Here is a 22,364-nt window from a genome sequence, read left to right as displayed (position 1 = left end):
AATTTAAAAAAACCAAAAATCCCCAATATAAGAAGAATCTCTGTCAAGTTGCTGTATCAAGGCTACCGTTTATTTTTATATACAGCTTTATTGATGATTCAATGGGTTTGGGCAGTACCTATTTGAAGCTGACACAGATTCAACCCTAAAATCGATTAACAAGAAGAAGAAAAAAAGTTCAAACGTATAATGTTCAATATGTGAAAATTACATTTTAATGAGGGTTCATTTTGAGGGTAACGTTACCTTTCATAGAAAATGCTTGCTAAGTGGCGCTCGTCCTTGGCTTATTATGCCACTGAGCACAAAACATTTTTCCTGTGCATATTTTGCAAAATGCTGTCTCAGTTTGCTCAGTATTTTGTATGCATCTGCAGAATTTGCATACCTTTGATAGTGGAATTCTGATCTGACTTACCTTAACTTGCCAGCATTTTCGACAAACTGAACATAGAAAAAGAAATTACAACGTAAACAATGCAATCTGTGATGCAGTTAGCTTTTTATGAAAGAGTTGTCTACCTGGCAACGTATTTCAACTTTCCTGGATCGCCAGCACAGTAGTTCAAGTCAAAACCAAATCCACCTGGGACTTCGGGAATCCGTTCTCCGAGGTCGGTTTCCTTTGTGAGGTCTAAAGCAGTGCCCTTCACATCGGCGATTGTCCCTGGATGTTCGAAAAAAAAATATACATGGTTTTGTAAATTTCGTAATCTTTTTCTCGCAAGTGATGAAGGCTAAACTTTACATTGACAGAAGAAAGCACCACTGCAATGATCGATCTAGCATATGAAAACACATATAGTTGAGACAGCACGAGGCGCATAATGCAATGCAAGCTGATTATTCAGCAATTAATGTCCCTAACAATTATGATGATGTAAAAGAAAAGATACTCGAACTCTGAAGACTATAGCACATTATGTTTGTCATCTGCAAGTTATAAAACCTTCTGAGGGAAACGAGGCACAGTATGGCTTCCTAAAATGGCTGAACTGACCCTGTGCACGGTGCTCCTCGACTTCATCATTTTTCATCGAGTTTCCAGTAGTCTCCATGAACACATTCTAAGGACGGCTTCATGAACCATCACGGAATTTAAATTTTTAAATGTTATGGAAAAGAAACTTGTGGGATGCTTTCAAAGTGGATTTTTTGCAATGAAAAACAAAGAAAACATAGAGATGTGTGGGATGGATGGGGTAGAGTGTGTAATTCAGCTCAGTGTTAAGGCATGCCGTGTCCACTTATATCCAGCGACATTACTCTCAGCCCAGGATGTGAAACATACAAAATCCACAACATGCAATTTGCGGTCCAATATCTCACCCAGTCAGGGGTTGTGTTAATTGTATAATTCACCTATAGAAATATAAGACACTGAGATATATTGTACTGAATGATTAATGTCCTGGCACAAACAACGCCTAAAAGAACAGTAGCTTGACAGTAATGACTCCCTAACTTACAAGTGGTACGAGGCACACTTGCCATATTTCCAGAGCAGAAAATGTAAATTTCCAAGAAGGTCATAAATTAGAAATCTCCTCATAGACACAGAACACTTTGTTATAACTGTACCGCACATTATCGTACCGTAACGTTTTCAAAATTCGAAATGATGAAAGTTAAATGTTAAACGTGTAAAATATATTAATTTCTTATTGCCCTTTTCAGCTAACATCCGTCAATTAAATGTGATAATACAGTAATAATGTCAAATGTTTTCATGTTTTATTTTCTCATGCGTGGAACGTATTGTAATAAATCTGGTTATAGCGCCCTGTTTTAAGGAATTCTTAGATTGTTGTGATTACTTGTCTGATTATTGGAATTCGGTGCAATAGAGATATTCCTTTGCCCGAAATAATTAGGCAATTACTAGGAGCAAACGTCACGGAGTCAAGTGTTAGTGAGTTTCCATGATGCCATGGTTCACTAGCAGTGGATTCAGGTCCAAACCGAATGAGTGTCGATGGAATAATAAAGTCCCTAATAAAATCTAGGACCGCTCATGTGGCCTTGTGGTTAGAGCGTCCGCCTCGGATTCGGGAGATCGTGGGTTCAATCCCCGGCCAAGTCCTACGAAAAGACTTACAAAAATGATACAAACAGCTCCCTCGCTTGGCGCTCAACATTAAGATGTTAGTGTTAGGACTAGTCGGCCTGGTGTCAGGATAATGTGACTGGGTGGGACATCATGCTACATGTCTGCAGAATGATGCCCAAGTGCTTGACATCACTATAAGCTGCCACACTGCAGACATCGTAGCGATATGACTGAAAATTGTTGAAGCTACGTTAAAAATCCAAATCACACACCCACACACACTAAAATCTAGTGGTGTACATTGATGGTGTGACTCTAATGGCAGTATTTACGGTAGGAAACCGGTAAATTACACAATGAAATCAATAAGAAGCGACTCGGCAAATACCGTTTATGTCGCCATGGTGGCAAACGTAGTGCAGTTATACTGTCGAAATGTGCCTGGAAACTATGGGTTGACTGGTCTAGGGTGGCGTAGTTAAAATAGTTCCCTGTGTTAAGGGACAGTTGCATAGTTTCTAAGGCGAGAATTGACGGCGGTACGGAAAAGCAACGAAGAGAGGCAGTGAAGGTGTGCGGTTGGTGCATATTGGACAGGTTGTGAGATCTGTGGTCTTGTCTTGATTAGAGTAAAATTTAGGTATAGAATTGACACGTCGGGCTTTGTAATTTACAACTGAAGTTGTATGGAGGTCAATGGAAAGTTGGGGTAAACTTACGACTTCTAGCGAGAATCGCGCGAGGGTTTGACACCGCTCGGTCAAGTAAAGACCCTTGGCTTGTAACAGTATGTACTTATTGTGGACAGGTCAACCCATTTCCCTCATTAACATATTCTTATTAATACGCGGTATTTACAAAACAATAGCCAGTGCTCGATACGCTCATTGTGCAACACTTGCACCACATACAAATTATAACTTTTTTCTTTATTCTTGTTTCTAAGAGCTGCATATATTTATGAACTGTTTATTTTGTCCACCAGATTCCTCTTTGTTACCTGACATAACAGATAGTAGATCAAGAGTGTCGTATATAAGCCCGGGGGGTTGTGAGGGATACGGCCCGGTAGACTCATTAGCCCGGACTGCAGACCATGTCTCTTGTTCGTGTCAAATTAATATGCATACATTATTTAAAATGCATATGGCCCGAGTAAAGTACATTTTATATCAGGTCTGACCCGTCCTAGCAAATGAGTTTGACATCCCTGAACTTGACCTTAATTAAAATAAAGGGAAGAATATGACTTGGCACGCAGCAAGCGATAATTGAATGGACCTGGCACAGCAGTTCGGAAAGGTTGCTGATACCTGCTCTACATCAAAAACGTATAATCCACACATCTAGATTATACATATTGATGCACGATGTATAATGGTACCAACCACCATGAATCGTAAGAATACGTACATATCAATGTGAAAGTAACTCTGATACAAGATTATCCAGTAAGTATATATGTACTATGAACTTTGACCCTATTATATTCTGCAACGATCTGGATGAGGCTCCTTGGTTTCGGAAAATTGCGTTTGATAATGTTACTGATATGGTTGACGCCCGGGACAAATTATTTCTGCAAGTCTCGAATAAACTTAGCATTTAAAAAAAAAGAGTGACAAAATACCAGGGTGGTGGAATGAAGATAGAAATAATGCAATCAAAATCAGAGATAAACCTAAATTTCAAATCTGAACTTTTACAAAATATGGTGAAATGATAGAACTAATCTTATTAAAAAATAAAATAAATAATCCCACAGCAACAAACTGAACTAATGTATACATACACACACACGCGCGCGCTAATTTTGGAGATATTTAACGCCAAATATTTCAGACATGGCAGATAGCAAAAATATAGGAAATCTTTATAATGAAGTCTTCACTAATGGTGCAAAATAGAAAACATTAAATCATCTAAACAATCCTATTATGACTATAGCTAAAAACTTGTACCGTATATACTAGCTTAAACGTCGGGTTCATCTTCAACTAAGATCCTGATCTCTTGGTGAATAATGAGCCGGCTGATCAGGATATACGATATTTGCTTTCCTTCTAACACACTGCAAAGACCTAGATCTGCCAGCGCATTATGTCACGACAGGTTTGTGTCTATTCAGTTTGCTCTTGGGTCCGACTTACACGCATTGGTTTTGTATCTAGCGAACTGCCAGAAGTTGCAAGATTCCGCACCCAACCATACCCCACCAAAAACATCAGGTGTTCTCAAATTCCCGAAATACTGATCATAACAATCAACTGGACTTCATGAAATTAGCGTGCAAATGTTTGAAAAAGTTGTGATTACATCCAAGTGGGCATTACCTGCACTTTGAACTATGAATTCAAAACTAGATTCGTTCCAGGCCAATCGAAACCGCTATTTATTCTTTCCTGACTGTCCAAATGAAATGTCTACACTCATTTTTGTTCCATTTAATCAACATATAATTTCTTATCTAAATATTATTCAGGTTTCAAAAAACTCCACTCCTGTCCAAGGGCTTTAAGAAATATTGCTAATGCTTGGTATTAGGAAAGAGTGATTCCTACCACATTACTGTAGTGGTTCCTCAGGCACCAATTTTAGGACCCACTCTTATTTGTACTGTGTATGTATGCTATCCACTTAGTGTCTGTCCATCCTGATACGTGTATGCATACGGGTAACACAACTACTCAAGATGTACATACTAATATTTAGGAAATGTGGAGTAAGCTGAATTCTGACATGTAAAACTTTTCAACTTGGTGTACGAACAATACAATCTGCACAACATATTTATAAAAAAAAACAATGCCTAAGTTTTACTAATTGACATTTGCACAAGTTGATAACACTCTATCATGATATAAACAACTCAGCTCGATAGATAGAGCTAAATGCAATAAAAGAGCCTTCAAGTACAAAGTTTTTAATGAAAAAAAAACAGCCTGGCAGCGGAAAGACACTGAAACTTTTAAACGGAGTTTTACCTACAATGGTGTTTTAAATTCTGGATCATTGTACCTAATGATATTAAATATTGTGCAAGCCTTGCTGCTCTTCAACACAAATGTAAAGCACTTGAAAAAAATCAAATTTTATAGTTTTGAGGAACTTGCCAAAATTGTATTTCCTTCAGTTTATGATATTAATGTAGTTCACGTATTGTATGGTACAAGATGTGAATTCTCTCCATTTTAACTATAATACATGTCCATTTCAATTGGAATACTGTCTATTTGATTTGGAATACATGTCCGTTTGAATTGGAATACTGTCCACTTAAATTGAAATACTGTCCATTTGAATTGAAATACATATCTATTTCAATTGTAATACTGTCAATCTGAATTGGAATACATGTTCATTTCAATTGGAATACTGTCCATTTCAACTGGAATACTGTCCATTTTAATGCATCTCCACCTTTTGTGAGATGATCCTTTGACTCAAGAATCCGTCAAGAATAAACAGAGTTTTAAAAAATATTTTTCCACAGATAAATAGGTGATTACCATTGTCTAAAAGTAGGCAGATTCAGAGTGAAGATGGGGTGTAAAAATTAAATCAAACAAAATAGGATACCATTAGAAATAGGTTTCACTTGTGCATTATTGAATATTGGAGCTTATGTGTTCGTATTTCTTTGAGTTTTCTAGTTTCTTTCGTGAACGTTTGTGTGCTTATATATGTATATGTATTTGAGTGCGTATATTTGGGATCTGATTCACAAAACTTTAAGTTCTTGTTAAATTTTCACTTTGCATTCTAAGAAATAATATTTAACAAAACTTGGATTTTCGCTCCTTTCATTTGCTTAATTTAAGGCCATTGAGTCGTACAGTGTAAAGTGAAACCATACTAGAATTCGGAAGAAATCTAAATACAACGAAATACATCAGCTATAAATACATACCTAAGGGTATAGTGTCACTATCCCCCGGCAGGTATTGATCGACATTTATTTGAACCATGTGATCCTTAAGCGTTCCAGCATCCTACAATAAAATATTTTAGATTATAAACCAATAAAGGAACAAGGAAAGTGGGGTATTTTAGAGACATATTGTGAAAGAGCAACCTTACACATAAGGCAATGAGAATACATGAAGTATTGTATTAATCCAGATACGTAAACGTATTTATGAGGAAGACCTCTGATTTCGAAGATCAGATTTGGATATGCAATGGATCAATTTGTTGATTCGCATTAATTTACATATAGAACATAGGACAAATGTCCTACCTTCCAAATTACCGTGCAACTAAAAATAAATTCTACCATTAATTAAAGGGACCCGAGAGAAAGCAATGGCGAAATAGCTGAGATCATATTAGGGCGTATGAAAAGTAGAATACCATCATCACATACTCAGTGGAAAGAAAAATAGAACTTGAAACATCCATACCGAGCGAAAATTTATTTTTGATTCTCTCTGTTCTTTGTTTATATCTATTCAAGTGAAAAATTGTGCACATACCTGTATCTATAACCGATAATTAAAATAAGGAATTACTCCTCTGTGTGTGTGTGTGTGATATTGTTCGTCTGTGTGTGTGAGGGGTTAAATAATCGACTGGACCCTATCTCCGTTCTTTGATCACACATTAACATAGCGGCTCGGACGAGCTTCATTAACACGTTATCGGAATACAGCGATGTCTTGTAACGCCGCCAGCTGAAGTAAAGAATTCTTTAACCCACCCACCCCTTGTAACAGGTAAAATCTTCAGATTCTGCACTAAATCCATTGTAGAGAAAAGATCGCAGAAAATGCCATATAAACTGTGTGTGGTACAGTTATTAAGCGTGCGGATTTATTATTATTATTATTATTATTATTATATATATATATATATATATATATATATATATATATATATATATATATATATATATATATATAGAGAGAGAGAGAGAGAGAGAGAGAGAGAGAAGTTACTCACATGTCCTGCCAGATTGAAGTAAGCATGGTTGGTGAGGTTAAGGACCGTGGGTTGGCTGGTAGTGGCTGTGTACTCCAAAACCAGTTTGTTGTCTTCTGTCAGTTCATATGTGACAGTTGTAGTCAGTTGTCCTGGATATCCCTCCTCGCCGTCTGCACTGACATAGGTCAATACTACTTTGTTGTTTTTGACTTCCGCGTCCCAGAGTTTCTGGATAATCAAATTCGGGTTAGCGGCATTTTGAAGGAGGAAGAATTTTCACAATATAAATCATTTGGGTTAATCGATGTTTATTAATCAGTCACTCGATGATGTTCTTTGTAATTCATGGGACTGTAATTCTAACTCAAGAAAACGCGCTGACACGTCGTTTAAAAACCAATCGGACGAGGTCAAAACGTAAGAAAAAGAGAACCAGAATCACTAGAAGGGACTGACGCTATACCAGGCAAAGAATCTTCAGAATTCAAGATAAGACCATACCTTTCTTTTAACAGCTGAGTTTTGAAACCACTTCTAATATTCTTCGGCGAAAACAAGATTTTAATATTAGCTCATATGGTGGACAAGTCGGATGTCCCCTTGGCTAAATTTCATCTAGGACAAAGTAGACATCATCGAAAGCCTTTGGTGAAAACTCATTTCATAATGATCATCAATTCATCGTGAGTAGTGACAAGAAGATTTTCGAGCCAGTGGTTGTGGCAGAAACAATGTATGTGCAATTGGCACCATTTTGATTTAGGACCAACTAGGTATTATAAGAAGTCTACCGGGAAAAACCCAATGTTGAAGAAACCATCTAACGTGGAGGAGTAGAGATAATATTTTCAAAATATCCATCATGGTGGCGATTTGAGGGTTACTCATTTTCATTAAGGACCAACTAAGCACCATAACATCCCTTGTCATGAAAACCCCATGTCAACATACATTTCCATTTAAAAAGAACAACTAAAGCAAGATGTTCAAGATGGTCATATATTGGATGTCTGATCAGTTCAATTTTATTTAAGGACCAAAAACAACAACAACAATAAAAAGCATTAAAAGAAATCTTTTGGCGAAAACCCATATGATATGAGCATAAATTCAGGAGAAGTAGTGATAACAAGATTTTCAAGCTGGCCACTGTGGCAGCCTTATTAGACATCGGATCGGCATCATTTTCATTTATGACTAAGTAGATATCATAAGAAATTTCTGGCGAAAGCAACATATCAAGAGAACTTTCTGTTCAAGAACAGTATTGGTAACATTTTTCATAATTGCCGATTGTGGCGGTCATATTGGACTTACCAGTTTCATTTGGCACAGACTAGACATCGTAAAAAGTCTTTTGGTGAAAACCACATGTCAGTATGACAATCCGTTCAGAAGGAGTAGTGACACAAATATTTTCAAGATGGCAGCTGTCATATTGGATATCAGACCGGCACTATTTTGATTTATGACCAAATAGGTATAATAAAACGTTTTTTTTTTTAGTGAAATCTTGATGTGGCCATCCATTCAGGAGGAGTACCAATAACAAGAGTTTCAAGATGGATGTCCAAGCAGCACCATTTTGATTTAGGACCCAATAGATCATCTGGTGAATGTTTTAGTAAAGTTTCATGGTGATGCTCGAAATAGTTTAGGAGGAATATCGATAACAAACAAACGAACGGACAGAAGACGGCCTGCTGTATAAAGACCAACCAATAAACTCTTTCAGTAGAGTTAAAAAGCAAATATACTGGAATCATGCAATGAAATTCATTCCATATATCCTACTGCGTATATTTTCCAGTTTAAATAGCAACACAATAGTAAAATTCAGAAGTAACACAGTAATAGTTTTCAGTAGCAACACAATATTAACTTTCAATAGCTATACAACAGCAACTTTCAGTAGCAACACAATAGCAGCTTTCAGAAGCAACACGATTGCAACTTTCAGAAGCAACACAATAGTAACTTAGCCTCCAATAATTTGCTAGAAACACACGCAACGTATCGAAAGATTTATAACTTCCTGAAGGGTGTTTCAGAGATGTGTGTGTGCGTGTATGTATGTATGTGTATGCATGTATGTGTATACATCTTTCTTGGAGTGCGTGCTTTTATGGCACATCTACACTTTGAAAGGCAGGCAAAGTGCATAACGCAGGGAAATACCAAGAGAACCTATCAGGGCTGATCCGGTGGTGAGAATCGACCCTGCACTATCTGGTCACTCTAAACCATTATGGCTCCCCTCAGCGATTTGTAGACAGGCCCAGGCTATCGGTAATCGGAGAGAGAGAGAGAGATGCAGTATCGCATTTGTTTTATTGATCATAGAATGGGGTCTCTAGCACTTGAAGTTAGCACTTGAAGTTTAATCATCAAATTCTCTGAAATCAGCAAGGACAATGCAATTCCAATGTGATTTAAAGCATATTTGTTCAAGATCTTCTTCACAGAAGAGAACTAGTTTCGGTGAATTTAAAACTCGGTTCTTTTCATCGTATTTCTTCAACTCTGAATGTTTAAAACCGATAAATGCAATCAAACTATCAGAGTAGTGGTGTTACTGATAATAATTGAAAAATTTATGTTTTTAGAGTATAGAGCACAGTTCAGTTCACGATTCAAATAGCCAGATTCCTAAACATACAAGCTATTGTAGTCGCCGTAGAAAATGATACAGAAGCCATTATAAGCCTTTGCCACTACTGGGGCGACACCGAATTGTATTCGGCTATGGGAAATGCGAAGCCTCTCTGAGCCTTTGTTTGAGCAGCAGATTCGGCAGACCTTTTCATAGATACGTGGTTTGTCGAGCTTTGTTTCAGACATTATGAAATTTTCATTGTGCAGAATTGATTTCGTGCTCATCTGCAGGCTAAAGAAAGTCTCGATACCGAATGCAAACTGCTGCTTAGCGCTGTTATTTCGAATGGCGTACCCAACGGAGTTGCAGCGAATGCCAACTGCAGACAAACTCCAGCCGGACATGTGCACAGAAACACCACAGTTAATGTGGTGTCGGCACAGTCCCCTACATTTATCGCATCTACTTTTTATACATAACGCACCTTTGTTCTGATTTTGCGCGAAGATATGTTTCAACTCGCAGATCATTTTTCAGCCGAAAGTCATGCGGATCATCGATCGCAGGGTATAGTGTCATACCGATTCTCGACGAACAGTATGATATGCATGTTCAGGAGGGATCAGCGAGGGGTAAGCTCCTTTGTGGACACACACATCTAGCATGTTGCATTACTTACTGGTAAGTTGGCTTTACTGGCCGATTACTATGATGTGGCAGAACGAGTCTTACTCGGATATTAGTATGTTTCTGTTTCTGGTGAAATAGTGTCTTACATACCCCGACTGTAAGGCTATCGACAAAAACGTTTCGCCAAATACCAAACAGAGCTACTGTAGTAGCTATCGCGCCTGATACGTCCTGAGGACAGTACGTTTGGTTCAATTAACCCTGATTACTCGCGGGTTGGCTTAGGGGGTTCATGATGGTTCCAGTGCTCGATGTCGAAGTTGATAGTGTCGTTGTCTTTCACTGGATGACATCGAAGGTAACCAGACACATTTCTTGCTGTAATCCCACCGACTGACGTAGTACTGTCGTCCATTACGTCCGCGACATTCAAGGTAGAACCAGTGTAAGCTGAGGCTTGGCTTGCTACTTAACTGCGAGCTCCTGGATGCTCCCTTCACGAAGTTGATTCATAACCCACAGGAATGACTTGGAGCAGGGTGCTATTTTAACCACTGTGAACTGTATGCTGCATGTGTGCCAGCTCAATGAAACTCGAGTGATGTGAATCCAAAATAGGAGCGAGCAAGCTGAGAAACAGGTGAGAGTTTGGTTCAATACGCTTAATGCTGACCCTCACGGTCGCCTCGCTGAAGTACGTGTTCATTCCAGAAATGGCAACTTGCTTCCTTTTTGAGTGTTTCCTTGATATATTGCACGGGCATGGTGACCGTCAGGTTGGTTGGGATCAGGCTTACAACAATAAATATGTTGCTTCTAAGTACAGCCGAAATCTTGTTCCATCCTGGGCTAAACAAAATTTCCTAGAGCCCTACTCGTGTTCAAGAATATGTGTGTATCACCTGTTCTCGAACCACCTGCTTAGTTAGAGGATTAGTCTATATAACATTGTCAGAACCATGAAGCTAATGTATTGCTGCAAGTAATTCGTTTCAATACCGGCACTAATATGACATCGGTCTACAATGATACTAAGCGAGGAACCACGACGACTTTGTGAGAAATGGCGTTTCGTTCCAAGCCAAATAGTTATCGACATAACCTGTATATGCTACCGTGTGTTGAATAGAAGGAGAATTTGAACCACTGGTTTGGCATCAACTAGAGAGTAGTGGCTTTGCCAAAATCAAGTTCTGTATTGTACTCGTGGCGTCCTAAAGCAGTCATGGCACGGTCGTATTTAGGGTTGTTAAACTTCTTAACACAAGCACGGCCGCAAGTCCTTATAACGGTCACATGGCCATTTTTAGCATCGTCTTCCAAATTCAGACCAAACTTTCCCACTCCTTAAGATCTGCACGATAGTTCTCTAACCGCTTTTGGCTCCGTATATCAAAGCTCATAAAATCCATAGCATCCAAACTCAGGTAATGGTAGAAGTTGCATGGACATTTACTCAGTCTTTTCCAGTGGGACCTTTTAACAATATAACTTATAGGAAATATGACCTCACAGGACTGCTTATTCTGTGCTACCCAAAAAGACAACATGCAGGAACGGGGTGCAGGAGCTCCCAGTGGCCCCAATGGACATCGATAACACTATGGGTTTGATGGTTGGGTGACTGGGGATAGGTTAGGTGAGTGTAGGTGGGGATAGGGTGGACGTAAGTACAAATGATCCCTTTACATCTACTAGAATGAAGGTCTAACGTACACCAACTCTATAAGGAAAGAGTCCATAAGGACCAATGTTTTTTTTTTTATATCTCCGCCCATGATGTATGACCCTCAAATATCCAGATAACCGAAAAAGCATATACCTTGTCGAATCCTTCATTGCCGCCATGTAATGAAAACCTCTCCCGATTTAACGTGACACTGTATTCTTTTCCATCCAGCGTGAAACGTCCATTTTTAATTCTGTTTGCGTAGCGACCAACCAGAGCACCAAAATACGGTTTCTGCATCAGATAACCTATAAATATAAATGAATTGCTCAATGATTGGGTAAACCTTTAAATTGAACCGGCGCTCTACTTTTTGAGAACTATTTTCTTCAAACTTTATCCTCGATTTTTTTAAAATCGTAGCTACAAATCTTGCCACTTCATGATAGAGAACTAGAACTATTGCAGCGTAGCTGGATTGTTTGGTTTACTTAAAATCAACACTTAGTGAGCTTTCACTTTTTGGACAGCATCCTGCTCCTTCAAAATCTCAGCCGATGCAACCTACGAAGGCTCAAACTGACCGAACCCTGCCACCAGGTAGAGCCAGTAGGGTCATTAGCTGGACCGGTCAATATCAGTTCAAAAACACAAAAATATAAATGACTGTTGGCAGGACACAAAGTGACATTGACCTACTATTGGCTTGATTAGTGAAGGATAAGGAGAAGAAAAATGAGATGGTTATGATGGTGGTGATGATGAGAATTATAGTGGTGGTGGTGGTGGTGATAACATGGAAACATGGTTTAAAACTTTTTATTCCTAATTTTGTTTTATCATGGACAGTACAAAAAGGCATTGCCGTTAATAAAGCAGAGGATATAATATATTTGAGTAATTCAGTATTAGTAAGAAATCGGGATGAAATCAAATTAAAAGAAACAACATTTTCAAACTGATTAAGCTAATATTTTGGTGAACCCAAAGAGTCAGAGTTGAGAGAGAGAGAGAGAGAGAGAGAGATGAATGATGAATGATGTACCCTCAATGGTATCAAAGCCTAGGTTCACGTCGACCGTTTGACCAGATTTATCCGGCAGGAACATATGGGTTATTATACCTCCAAAGGAAATGACGTGAATCTCGATCTGATTGTCATTCTTCAAAATGAATCTGGAAAATAACGTAGTAAAACTCTGACTCGTGTGGACGAATTTAAGTTAAAAACGAAATAAAATTTGCTTTAAGCACACAAACATTTAGAAGCAGAATTTTATACATCTCTTTGTTATACATGAATTAGTAACAAAATATATGTCAACCAGAGTGCATACCCTGCCTGCATTGAATGAAGTGGAACGCTTTCTTACGGATCATGGCTGTAAATTGTTATCCGATTTTGTCACATTTTTGTGCTGTAACTATCGAGTCCTAGGAAAATATACCATCGCTCAGGAACACAAACGACAGATTTTAAAAAGAGAAAGTAGTGTGCGACCGCCAAAACGCGATTACCATAACAGCCTCCATGCACGAAGAAATACAATAGTCCCATGAAGATACTATTGGCTTTACATATGGGTTTTATTTCTCATGAAGGAAAGGTAACTCTAACCGAAGAACTGATAATTTGTCTTGAGATTGAGGACAATACACCTGTAAAACGACGGATGTCCAGATCATCAGAAGAGCACTTAATAGGTAACCTTGTGACCGATAGATTGTAATAACTGGGCAGAGAAGTCTATCCGATTATCCCTAGCACAGATACGACTAAAATTGGGGACGTATATGGGAGTGGAGGTATGGAAAGAAGCTTGTTTTTCGCAAAAAGTACTGGGCTGACAATGAGAGAAACAGACTCATAACTGCCGACAAACCATATACAACATTTATCTATAGACAAGGCATGAAACTATATATTTCTTCTCATACTCGCAAAAGGACAGCATGAACAGTTTACGGTAAGGTAGCTTTACCCAATGGTTCATAAGGGAGTTACAAAGAGACCACAGCACGCACTGGAGATTTCGTCGAGGCATTACTGGGACAGATTTCGGTCTCTGACGTCTCAAAATACGCGATAAAATTGGAAAGATGAGGTTCTGAACCATTGGCCATCTTAAGTATGTTGGAGAAGGCTGTCCAATAGCATTTAATAGTAGAAACCGAGCGTTCTCTTTCTTCGAACAGAATGAGAAGAAAGTCTGCCACTGCGGTCAGAGAGGGACACCTAGGATTAACGCGTTTCTAGCTGATCCAGTCTCAAAAGATTCTCCACTTTGCGTCGTAGACCTTAGACGTGGTCTGCCTCCCGAGATGAACAATGCATGTTGAAGCCTTGTTGTAAAATTTGTACGGTGGTTAAATTGCTTGAGATGAGTGGAGCTGGAAAATGGGGGCTGTTTGGAGAAGATACGACCTGTGCTGCTACGTTTGTCCCATCCTGAGGTACTATCATATGCTGGTCTACACCTTAGACGTGGTCTGCCTCCCGAGATGAACAATGCATGTTGAAGCCTTGTTGTAAAATTTGTACGGTGGTTAAATTGCTTGAGATGAGTGGCGCTGGAAAATGGGGGCTGTTTGGAGAAGATACGACCTGTGCTGCTACGTTTGTCCCATCCTGAGGTACTATCATATGCTGGTCTACACAAAGGTCTTGATGATCGCATAACTGCAGTCATTTGGGCCAGAGAGGAGCATTAGGAATGAGCTGAGAAGTGGAGGTCCTGACTATATGGAATACTTGTGGAATCATACTGAACGGTGGGAATCCGTAAGCGAACAGACGATGCCACCTTAAACTGAAAGTGTCAATGCCTAAAGAGGAGCACGTGGGCCTCCTTGTCGTTCGAGGTAACTAATGGCAGAGGTTTTGTCTGATGAGAGAATCACAATTCTGTACTTGTAGGGCTAAAACTACCTCCCTCAGTTTCACATTTATGGGGAGGGTATCTCCTTCCCGGGACCACAAACACTTCTGGTTCCAACAGAGCGCCCCAGCCCAAATATTACCTGATCCACAACAGATTGGAGTGGGGTTCGAGGACGTGAACTGAGACTTCGGCTCCAAGTAACCCACCAACTTAAGTGGTGGTGAAATTCTGAACCCAGAGAATTCAGAGTAGTTCCGTTATCTTATGCGTAGTTTCTGAATCGTCAGAACGTTAAACTGGAGAGGGCACACGTACAGTTCACACATATACAGTTTGTACAAGCTAAACATATGAAGTGCGGAACCTTTTTGTACCCATATTTCCTCACATTTTGAGACATTCCTGAAGGAAAAATATGTCATTACTAAAGCTAGCACTCTGAAAGAGACAATATTATGCATGCATTTAACTGAGAAAATTATACTGCCGAGTCGGTACAATAATGTTGTTTAATATATAGATACCATACTCTCCTTGGATTGAGGAGTTGTAGATTACAAAATTGCAATGCAATAAATTTATATGCAACAATTAAATGCACTACTGCCCACGTACTGCCCAAGCGAGTATTTAACAAACGCAGTGCCATAGACTTGTTACTGCAGTAAAAACAAAGATCAGTACTTCTTGAACAAGTAGTTATTTGAAAATATGCTGACGAAGCAGACCATTAATATTATTAATTGCCAAAAATAAGTGGACTGCCTAAGCAAGTACCAGTATTTGATAAATTCCACTGTTCATAAACAAAGGGATTTTAAATTCCGGAATCACAATTGGGTAGTGATATTTTACCCGAAGACGGTAGAATATAATAGAGTACTGTCAAAATAAGTAATAAAAATAAAATCAGGAACACAGATGGAAATACTTACCCTAATCTCCGGGTAAGCATAAAATTGGAAGTTTACAAAAGGACACCGCCAATTAAACGGTGCTATAAAGCCTATGTAATTTAAGAAGAAAGTAATAAAACCAACGAATTTTACAAGGACAGATAGAATAATTACCTAGTCAACACGTACATTTAGAACAATATGCCCCAAAAAGTATTCATACAAATAAACGAAGGCAAATTTTTCGAAAGTGATTTTTGCATTTCTTGACATGGTGGTCAGAGTGGTTATTGATTTTCTCTGTTCTAGACTTCTAGCACGTCCTATCAAGACTTCTTGCACGTGAGGTTAAACGAGGGGACTCGTCTCAGCAGAGGCGCAAGGTAATATTGACAACTAATGTGTTACCTGCTATTAAATTTAATAGTATGCCTTCTCTGTACTGCATTTTGAACATTCCGTACACCTGAAGGTTGCATTCTGTAACAATCACATTCCGTTTTACAATATGATCATCAAACTGTGTAATTTGTTGATATACAGTATCAATTTTATTTTCAAAAAAGATCTCACATTATGCATGATGCATTCTTTAATATTCACATTTAATTGTTACATATACTCATTATATTGCGAGACCTGCTTTTAAGTTAACTTTTAATATCATTATCTCTATTATGTAGTTTGCATATTGCATACGCTACTGCATAAACAGGCAACGTGCTCATATTCAATGTATACATGTATACACTTATCTAACATAAACTTGTGAAAAATTAGTAAACTTTGGTAACAGGTTCATAATGTGTAGCAGCATCATATTTTGAAAGATAGTCAGAGGCAGGTGCAGCTACTATAGTATGCGCTTCCACGTTGCGCAAGATGAATATCACATTTTGAATTGTCTTATCATGAAAAAGAGGGCGCTCCAGTTACCTATGATAGAATTGTATATTACTTCCCTTGGATAAGACAATGGTAACGCTCTATCGTAACTAAGTGCTTCCTAAAATGCTGCATAGATGTAGAGCGCAGTCGTATCAATTTGCTAAAGGCTGAATGGAGAGTATGTTGTAATACATCTTTGCTACTTTCATGTGCTATGACTGCAATTTCTTTATATACGATATTAGGGTTTTAAAAAAGACACGCTGCGTGTAGCAGATAGCCGATTGAAATGACTGTTTCCACGTCCTCGAGAAATGAACTTGAACTAGTCAAAGAGTACACTAAATTAGGCAGTTTTTAAAATAGGGTAAATGAATTTTGCCAGAATAGACAATATTAAGTTCTGAAAGGAGAATAAACATTGGAAACATTTCTTTTGCATATTATCATGGTTGTTTTGTTAAATATACTTAGCATCGGCAATGTGTGACATAATAGATATAAGTTATAATCTCATCATTAAACGAAACTCATTTTAGATTATTTATATATTATTGTCAAATTTAGCAAGTATATTGGTAGCACTTTCTGCAAAAGCAAATTGTATCAGAAGTCATACGATGGATTGGTGACATTTTAAGAAATAAATCTTTTAGCAGAAACAGATGGAAAAGATCATACCTCTGGACGTTTCTTCCATCGGCCGTCTTTCCCCACGTATCTTTAGTAATGGGCATTTCCAGATGCTGTAAAACGTTAACACAATTAGTTTCATCTCCTTCACGAAATTTAGTTTCTCTGAAAGATTCGTTTTGAGATCTAGGAATTGTATAACCTGAAAAAACTAAAGGTAAAAAAGAAGCCTCCCTATAGTTTTGCAGTGTGAAATATAACATCAGCAGTGTCACGTAAAACAAAATAAAAATAGATAACCGTACCTAACCCGATATCGTAAGCAATATGACACAAATCTTACTTTACATTTGTTTTAAATGATTGCTGAACCGTTTGAATATATTCAATCATTGTGGCTAATTTGATAGCGAAAGGGAAAATAATTTTCATGTAAAAACTATTTACATTCTGAGAATAATATAATTTCTTGTACGTATTCTCTGGTTTACGACAAGATCCTTTTTTGACGTCTTTCATAAAGTTGGTTTCTTACTGTTTCAGGTGGTTTGAAAGACTCAACTGCTTTCTGAACAAAGTTTGGATGGAATTAGTTCTCTGCTTGTAGTTTGTTATCTTCTAATTCATTCTCAACGCCTGTTGTAATCCATCACCAAACATTTAATAGCCACGTTTGAAGAACGAAACGCGATAGGCCATGCATGGGTTTGTAATTATGTTTCAGGATTAGATGATACGTAGTCCTTTGATTTGACTTGCCTTTTCCTTTGGGTTGAGTAAAAATGTTATTATCATTTGCAAAATTAACGAGCTCAGACATTCTATTTCTTTTGTAAAATTCATTCAACTTTCAGTTTATCACGAATTCAATCCAAATTTTCTTCTTTATTTAAATACATGTATGATTAATGCACTGTACTTCATGATCTGGAATATCACTAACTGTATACAAACCTTGACGTGAATCTCCTTCACGATCTGGAACTACACAAACTGTATACATACCTTGACGCGAGTCTCCTTCAGGATCTGGAACTACACAAACTGTATAAAAACCTTGACGTGAATCTCCTTCACGATCTGGGACTACACAAACTGTATACATACATTGACGTGAATCTCCTTCAGGATCTGGAACTACACAAACTGTATACATACCTTGACGTGAATCTCCTTCAGGATCTGGAACTACACAAACTGTATACATACCTTGACGTGAATCTCCTTCAGGATCGGGAACTACACAAACTGTATATATACCTTGGCGCGAGTCTCTTTCAGGATCTGAAACTACACAAACTGTACACATACCTTGACATGAATCTCCTTCAGAATCTGGAACTACACAAACTACAGCAGGTTCATTACTAATTACTTGACTTCCTTCCATTTCTTATTTTTGTTGATGTGCCTTATTTCCTCATATCGAAATGGTGATAGACCGTCGTACTCTTTCATAACTTTAAAGTTGTCACAGAATTGTATAAATCCCTTTATCTATTAAATACATGTACTCGGGTTTTGTTTTTTGTGTAAAAGGATACCCGAGGGTACTTTATGTATATTGTACAATATTTCTAAACAGTGAGTTCGGTTCATCCTATACAGCACGTGCGAAGTGCTTTCGATGGGAAAAACCGAATACTTCCAGCGCACAGACGATGTATGGCTGCATCGTCTGTGTATAAATTCCTCACCGTAAGACTAAAATCTTCACATTACGGAACGTCTTGTCAGTGAGCGGTCTACTTAAGGACTTGCACATCTTCAGCTGTAGAGGTATGTGAGTTATTTATTAATTTCTTGTGTATAAGTTATAACTATTGTACTACCACGTTTATTTTTGTATATTTTCTATGTAGCTTCGGCTTATGTAGTATAATGCAAATATTTTCTATTCTTGTTTGTGACTTAGCAAGAGATTTTATTAGCAATATAAAGTTTCATTTTTAAGAAACGTTTAGTACCGTAGGATTCTTATCTGGCACGGGTAGGTTCACTTCTGAACCTGTTTATTGTTTTATAATTATTGTGCCGATAATGTAATCTGTATAGCTTACCATATATAACGTCATTACGTTTTATCGTATATACCCGTGTCTTGCATAGTACACGGTGTTATATGTATTTTCAGCTGATCGGAGTCGACATGGTACCAGCTGTAGAGATAACCGTAGAAGTTGAGAAGCTGACCATAGCAGCTGTAAAGCTGAACCATAGGAGCCGTAGAGCTGAGTGAACAATGTTGCTGGTCGAGTAGTAGGTGATCGGACGTTGCTGACCGATTGGTGGGCGCTGATTGCTTGATTGACCACAGAATTGAATGGTGATCGGTGACTACCTGCAATACTGACTGTTTGATTGACCAGTGTGACTGGTTGCCAAGTGTGCTGGTGACGGAGTGTGTAACTCCATACCTGTAATCTTTTAGCCGTGGGCTAATTTTGGTGTTTGTAATACCCAGTGCTTTTGGAATGTACAGATATTTTGTATATATGTCCCTTTGTTTTCATCATTTTACTATTTGAGTAAAATACCTCATTTTTCACTATTTTAGTGAATTAATTTTTACTATTTAAGTAAAACTCATAATTTTTTTCGTCGTATGAAATTAGTGAATCATTCAGCTTGTCCTTGTACTGTGTAAGGTCACTTATTTGTATTTTCATTTGTTGCCTTATTAGGTTCGTGCGGATTATGTTAATTTGTCCAATATTTAGATCTTCTACACGCACGTATTATTCATATTTCTTTTCTCATTCAATTCATTCGTCATTAAACACTGTATTTGTAATACCATCAAAAGGGTTCTGTTATAAATCAGAATTCCAACCCAGTTATCTTGTTACAAAAGTAAACGTTTCTATTAATATTTTGACAAAGCTCTTCGTCACTTTCGGTCATTTTCAAACCTGAAAATACCTTTAGCACTGATGATAATTTGACATTTTCAGTTTCGTCTCTTGCTTTTGTGATTTTACACATACCAGTCCACAGGGGCGTACCTGAAGTATTTGGTACGTGGGGCGCATCCTTCCTTTGGCACCCCCACAAATAATTTTAAAATGTAAACAAACAAAAATATATTATGTTTGCAAGTAGATTTGTAAACTGTACAATGCTGTCATATGAAAATTGGAAATGACTTTTACTTCGGCGGCTTCTTAATTTGGTTTGAAAATATGTACTGGTATTTCAACTCTCCCGACGACACGCCCACCCCTTCTGGCTGTCACCCGGGGCGGACCGCCCACCCCATCGCATTTCCCTTAGTACGCCACTGCCAGTTCAACACATATTCACAACAGGTAAATCTAGTATTTGCCATGTTTTATTTATTGATTTTAAAGACATTTGTTTTAAAATGACATTTTTGTAAGAGCAAGCTGTGTGCGGCTAATCCGTTAGAACCAAAGATTCGCACGCTTGGTTATAAATAACAATAAGGTGACGTATTCACACGGTCATCTAAACAACACTAAGGTAACGTATTCCCACTGTCAGCTAAATAGTGTTTATCATAGCACAAGATGGCACCACTTGACTCATTTAAATCGTATTCGTAGCATGATTGTATGACCTGAGTAATGTTTTTTGTTGGTAGTTATCCTTACGGCTGAAAAAGGATTCATTGTCGAATCTCACATTTTGTTTAATAGCGCATTGCTTTATAGGCTTTTCGACCCTTTAACATTGGTTTTCAGTGAACAGAGTTTCTCTTTGAAACCAACAAACTCTTTTAATGATCTACCGTTTAATTCATATTTTTAGAATAATAATCCAACAACTTTATTGTTTACTTGAGTTTGTTATTGATGCTGTCCCTTTTGATATTCGCTTATGCCGTAAAAGTGTATTGTCCATTTAATGTCCTGAAACTAATTATGTGCACAAATTCTTCAATGATATCGCATGCTATCGAGGTGTACGTCTTTACAGAATGGTAGTGAAAGTCTCGTAATGTATTTAGTTTGATTCATCACATCTTATACGTATTGATGTCATTATCTTAATTACTTGAATTTTGAATATAATTTATAAATGGTACGTAGTGTTCTTTCATCAAATCAATCACATAAATCGTAGGAACTCGTAAGGCAAATGCATTTTCATAGGAATCAAGTACGCATGTTTTAAAAATGTTTGTAATATATTTACATCATTTATTGGATAATTCCTAACAAGAACCTCGATAAATATGCGTTTGCCATAACCTGGCAGTTATAAATTAGGAGTGGGTGACTTTAGGATATTTTAAATTTAAATTGTAATGGTTATGAGGTACACTACTATACAATACGGTTACGTGGTCATGATCTCGGCCCTTATTTCTTTTTTTTTTAATATAAAAATTTGGCTGATCTATCAAGTGTTTGCTGAATCAAAATGCTTTTTTGTCCTCTTCTTTGCATTTATGTTCTCCGTTCGTTGTACACAGTTTTTGCGACTATACTTAACCACTTGCAAAACAACTGAATACAATCAGTAACTCTGTACAAAAATATGTGTTCACTGTTTGTGAAATGCTTTCAGGTACATGCAAAATCTAGCTGACATATGCTTTGAAGAATTTTTCTATCTAACTTTGGAATATGCAATCTGTTACTTCTTTTCGGTTAAATCCGGAAAGGTGTGTCAACGGTACTTCTTTAGTTGTAACCAATACACTTCAAAATCGCTATGCATTGTACTTCGGTAGCCAAATGGAAGCTTAGCCAAACAGAGTGTTTAGAGTGGACTCGATTCCACAATGGAAGCAACTGGTGTCAGTACTTTTAACGTGTATGCATGCTTTTATTCTCTACCAACCAGGGAAATCTATGTAAGTTCCACCCTTGAACGGCTTAAACTCTTCAATATTCCAACAAAGATAATCGATTTTATCACTTCGTATTCACGGTGATCGTTGTCTAGTCCGAGTGTTTAGCTCATAAAATAGATCATCTAATATATTTTCAACTTTTCAGGCTATGACATATTTCTCTAAATTTGGTTAAGCTCTTTATGGGTAGAAATAGAGTTAGTTAGATGCAAGCTGAATAATTCCTAATAATGAGGAGAAAGCAGAATAAATTTGGAAACTTTAATGAATTGTGTTTGAGTGGGATGATGGAGCTGTTCATGTGTATAATTCAGTTTTTGATATAATTATAAATCGAGACAGTGATTGTTAATATGCACAGACCACTGTTGTATA

General features: G+C 37.6%; 1 protein-coding gene across 1 annotated transcript in view; it reads right to left on the bottom strand.

The window, feature by feature from the left end:
• The window catches only part of LOC149808381 (galactose mutarotase-like), a 32,941-nt gene that overhangs the window by 4,584 nt on the left and 5,993 nt on the right, over window positions 1-22,364 (bottom strand). The window contains exons 2-7 of the mRNA XM_089976465.1: window positions 17,216-17,280; window positions 12,914-13,044; window positions 12,022-12,176; window positions 6,992-7,201; window positions 5,961-6,042; window positions 523-667 (exon numbers count right to left, since the gene is read on the bottom strand). Coding sequence (XP_089832591.1) covers window positions 523-667; window positions 5,961-6,042; window positions 6,992-7,201; window positions 12,022-12,176; window positions 12,914-13,044; window positions 17,216-17,271 — 779 coding nt within the window. The 5' untranslated portion in view covers window positions 17,272-17,280. The remainder of the gene's footprint in view (window positions 1-522; window positions 668-5,960; window positions 6,043-6,991; window positions 7,202-12,021; window positions 12,177-12,913; window positions 13,045-17,215; window positions 17,281-22,364) is intronic.

This window comes from Sinohyriopsis cumingii, chromosome 1 (assembly GCF_028554795.1).
Source record: "Sinohyriopsis cumingii isolate HCF-2022 chromosome 1, ASM2855479v2, whole genome shotgun sequence".
Lineage (NCBI taxonomy): Eukaryota > Metazoa > Mollusca > Bivalvia > Unionida > Unionidae > Sinohyriopsis > Sinohyriopsis cumingii.
The sequence above is the reverse complement of the archived record's forward strand: the minus strand, read 5'-3'. Positions and strand labels throughout refer to the sequence as shown.